Consider the following 5,000-nt stretch of genomic DNA (forward strand, 5'->3'; position numbering starts at 1 on the left):
TCTCAAGTTATCTGTTACAAGCTCATGTATCTACAAGCAATCACGCTGCATTGGCATTCTCAAGACACATGGTACCCGATGAAATATTTAAAGAGTTAGAACAGGAAGGAAAAATTAACACAGGAATTTCCATATCCCCAGGCAAAATTGGGGATCCAAAATCGCTCGCTGATCAAATTGAAAATATTGGGCAAGGAAGCCAGTGTCTATCCGATGGAAGTCAGATCTTTGCTAAGACACAGGGAGAAAACAAAGACTATGGTTGTGGAGCGAATCAACGCCAAGAGGGGATTCTACAAACATGTGGTGGAGAAGAGCATCAAATTAGCGATAGGTGGGATGTGGAAACATGCATTGGAGATCGGGAAAGGTTATGCTATGAAGGGAATGTACATATATACAATTTTGGAGTGGAACAGTTATACAGTGTAGAGAATGCGCTAAACTGCAGTTCCAACCCAATACTAAGTACAGGAAAAGACAAACTCGACTGTGAAGAAAGACAACATCTCAGAGATAAAGACACAGGTCTAGAAACCGAACGCTCAAATGATCTCCATCAGTCAGAAATTGACTCTTCCATCAACAACAATGCAACGTTCCCACTGATGAAACTTTACTAAAAAAAATGATGCTGAAGGTAAAAGCATTTCTTCTTACCACAGAACTGCACCGTTTCCACTGAAGGACCCATGTGAAAAGAGTGATACGATCGACAAAAATGAATCTGTTCCTCAAAGTAATGCAACGTTGCCACTATCAGACATTTCCAAGAATATTGATGCACAAGATAAGAGTGAAGATTCTCAGTACAGTAATGCAATACCACTTGAAGACTCTTTAGAAAAGAATGATCCTAAAGATGGAAACGAATCTCATCACACTAACTTAGAGTCGCAAGGTAAAGACTGTCTTTCTCCCAACACATATGAAGAGAGTGATAGTAATATTAAAAGTAAACATCCCAGTGTAATCCAAAAACATCCATGTGCTGTTGACTCCAGTGTTTTAAACAGTTCAGTTTCTCTCACAAAATATGTTGTAGATTCGAAGGAAATGTCCCTTGAGTCTGGAGATCTTTCAGATAAAAGCCAGAACTCTTGTCCCAATGATAAAAATGGTGGATATAGCAAGTTAACGGCATCAGCTTTAAACTGTAAGATGAAGCCTTTTAAAATCAATATAAAGGCCTTAAGCAGACAATTCAAAGCAGAAACAGCTAGTGCACTGTCAACAAAATCTAAAGAATTAAATAATTCAAAAGTAATATCAAAAATCTCAAAAATTACCACAAGTGCATTCTCCAAATCTTCAAAAGAAGTAAGTAGTCACAAGAAAGATACAGAAAGTAGCAAATCACGTGTCAGCTTCACCATAAGAGAAAATGCCCTTCTAAAACCAGTGCAGTTACTTATTAGGCAGGAAGAGGAGGGTTTTCTGAATTCAGATTTGTCGTACCCAAAAGAAGCAAACTATTCTCAGTTACATAAACTAAGAAATGAAATTGAAGAGGAGAAAGAACTTAAAGCTGAAATCGCAAAAGCTCACAAAGAATTTTCTAAAAAACATATATTTGGAAAAAATAAACATTTTACCTGTAGAGAAAGGTATAGAAGGAGGAGGAGGACGTATTCAGATGAATCTCAGACAGACTTATCTAGTACTTTATATGAGCATTCAGATGCAAATATCAATCGTTCCACAAGAGACAGGGGGAAAAGGATACCAGTGGTGAAGGATGCTTATAAAGACAGCAGCGTAAAAACGGGTAATGGATCCAAGAAGAATCATGAAAAAGAGAGCAGAAGGAATGCCATAAAAGACAGAGACGATTCTGATTCTGAAGAGAAAATGAACAATGAAAAGTGGGAAGTAAACTGTATAGATACAAGTTACTATGAAAAATGCTTGGAATCCTGGGCGAATGGTTTAGATAATGAGGTTAATGAAAGAGAAGATACAGGGAGTCAGCAGGAAAATTCCTGCTTCTCTCTTGTAGATGGAATTAATGATAGCAGAGAAAAACAGAATTATGAAATGAATAGAGACAGTCAGCAAGAAAGTACATGTGCCTCAGTGTTTGAGAGAATAAAGGCAAATAAAACTGATAACCAGTATCAGGAAAATAAGGATACAGACAGTCAGAAGCAAAGTAAATGTTCCTCTTTGTTGGAGAAAATTCAGGCTAATGATAAACTGAGGATAGCATATAAGACAACTCTGACAGAACAAGAGGCAGAAAATCTAACTGAATCACATCAAATCTCACCAACTCAACAACCCTCCACATCAAAGAGCAACCCAGAAATGTCATATTCAACCAGTCATGAATCGGATAGTCAGCATCCACATGGATTAGTAATTTACAGTTCTAGTGGCGAGTCTGTAAACAGAGCCAAAAATATATATGACAATATCCTGAGCCAGGACATAGTTCAGAAACGTCAGTCCAGGTCAAGAATTCGAAGAAAGCATAACCGATCCAGGTCAAGCCATACAAGCAATAACAGTAGTTCCAGGTCATGTGATTTATACAGGAAAAGTAGATCCAAGTCAAGAGAAAGAATCAGGGGCAGCCTATTCAGGACAAGAGATAGCAACAGCAGTCGATCCACTTCAACAGATACAAGCAGAGAGTCTCCTTCTAGGTCAAGGCACGGGAACAGAAAGACTTGGTCAGGAACAAGATACAGAAGTCAAGAGACTCGATCCAGTTCGAGACAGAGAAGCCAAGAGACTCGATTCGGGTCGAGACAGAGTAGCCAAGAGACTCGTTCCAGGTCAAGAGAGATGAGCCGAGAGATTCAATCCAGGTCAAGACAGAGGAGCAAAGAGGCTCGATCCAGATCAAGACAGAGGAGCCAAGAGACTCAATCAACATCAAGCAGAGAGACTCGATCCAGGTCAAGACAAAGTAGAGAGACTCGATCAAGACAGACAAGCCGAGAAACTAAATCCAGGTCAAGACAGACAAGCCGAGAGACTCATTCCAGATCAAGACAGAGGAGCCGAGAGATTCTATCCAGGTCAAGACAGAGTAGCAGAGAGATTCAGTCAACATCAAGCCGAGAGACTCGTTCCAGGTCAAAGCAGAGGAGCCAAGATAATCGATCTAGGTCAAGACAGAGGAGCCGAGAGATTCGATCCAGGTCAAGACAGACGAGCTCGGAGACACGATCCAGGTCAAGACAGAGGAGCCGAGAGATTCGATCCAGGTCAAGACAGACAAGCCCGGAGACGCGATCTAGGTCAAGACAGAGGAGCCGAGAGATTCGATCCAGGTCAAGACAGACGAGCTCGGAGACACGATCCAGGTCAAGACAGAGGAGCAAAGAGACTCGTTCCAGGTCAAGACAGAGGAACAGAGAGATTCGATCCAGGTCAAGACAGACGAGCTCGGAGACACGATCCAGGTCAAGACAGAGGAGCAAAGAGACTCGTTCCAGGTCAAGACAGAGGAGCAAAGAGACTCGTTCCAGGTCAAGACAGACAAGCCGAGAGACTCATTCCAGATCAAGACAGAGGAGCAAAGAGACTCGTTCCAGGTCAAGACAGAGGAGCAAAGAGGCTCGATCCAGATCAAGACAGAGGAGCAAAGAGACTCGTTCCAGGTCAAGACAGAGGAGCAAAGAGGCTCGATCCAGATCAAGACAGAGGAGCAAAGAGACTCGTTCCAGGTCAAGACAGACAAGCCGAGAGACTCGTTCCAGGTCAAGACAGAGGAACAGAGAGATTCGATCCAGGTCAAGACAGAGGAACAGAGAGATTCGATCCAGGTCAAGACAGACAAGCCGAGAGACTCGTTCCAGGTCAAGACAGAGGAACAGAGAGATTCGATCCAGGTCAAGACAGACAAGCCGAGAGACTCATTCCAGATCAAGACAGAGGAGCGAGAGATTCGATCCAGGTCAAGACAGAGGAACAGAGAGATTCGATCCAGGTCAAGACAGAGGAGCAAAGAGGCTCGATCCAGATCAAGACAGAGGAGCAAAGAGGCTCGATCCAGATCAAGACAGAGGAGCGAGAGATTCGATCCAGGTCAAGACAGAGGAGCGAGAGATTCGATCCAGGTCAAGACAGAGGAGCGAGAGATTCGATCCAGGTCAAGACAGAGGAGCGAGAGATTCGATCCAGGTCAAGACAGAGGAGCAAAGAGGCTCGATCCAGATCAAGACAGAGGAGCGAGAGATTCGATCCAGGTCAAGACAGAGGAGCGAGAGATTCGATCCAGGTCAAGACAGAGGAACAGAGAGATTCGATCCAGGTCAAGACAGAGGAGCGAGAGATTCGATCCAGGTCAAGACAGAGGAGCGAGAGATTCGATCCAGGTCAAGACAGAGGAGCGAGAGATTCGATCCAGGTCAAGACAGAGGAGCGAGAGATTCGATCCAGGTCAAGACAGAGGAACAGAGAGATTCGATCCAGGTCAAGACAGAGGAGCGAGAGATTCGATCCAGGTCAAGACAGAGGAGCGAGAGATTCGATCCAGGTCAAGACAGAGGAGCGAGAGATTCGATCCAGGTCAAGACAGAGGAGCGAGAGATTCGATCCAGGTCAAGACAGAGGAGCGAGAGATTCGATCCAGGTCAAGACAGAGGAGCCGAGAGATTCGATCCAGGTCAAGACAGAGGAGCAAAGAGACTCGTTCCAGGTCAAGACAGAGGAGCGAGAGATTCGATCCAGGTCAAGACAGAGGAGCAAAGAGACTCGTTCCAGGTCAAGACAGAGGAGCAAAGAGGCTCGATCCAGATCAAGACAGAGGAGCGAGAGATTCGATCCAGGTCAAGACAGAGGAACAGAGAGATTCGATCCAGGTCAAGACAGAGGAGCGAGAGATTCGATCCAGGTCAAGACAGAGGAGCGAGAGATTCGATCCAGGTCAAGACAGAGGAGCGAGAGATTCGATCCAGGTCAAGACAGAGGAGCAAAGAGGCTCGATCCAGATCAAGACAGAGGAGCGAGAGATTCGATCCAGGTCAAGACAGAGGAACAGAGAGATT

At 44.4% G+C, this 5,000-nt stretch overlaps 1 protein-coding gene across 1 annotated transcript in view; it reads left to right on the forward strand.

The window, feature by feature from the left end:
• The window catches only part of LOC125047134 (serine/arginine repetitive matrix protein 2-like), a 61,296-nt gene that overhangs the window by 29,100 nt on the left and 27,196 nt on the right, over positions 1–5,000 (forward strand). The window contains exon 3 of the mRNA XM_047645248.1: positions 1–3,526. This exon is cut by the window's left edge and continues 219 nt beyond it. Coding sequence (XP_047501204.1) covers positions 1,057–3,526 — 2,470 coding nt within the window. The 5' untranslated portion in view covers positions 1–1,056. The remainder of the gene's footprint in view (positions 3,527–5,000) is intronic.

Source organism: Penaeus chinensis, chromosome 40 (assembly GCF_019202785.1).
Source record: "Penaeus chinensis breed Huanghai No. 1 chromosome 40, ASM1920278v2, whole genome shotgun sequence".
Taxonomy (NCBI): domain Eukaryota; kingdom Metazoa; phylum Arthropoda; class Malacostraca; order Decapoda; family Penaeidae; genus Penaeus; species Penaeus chinensis.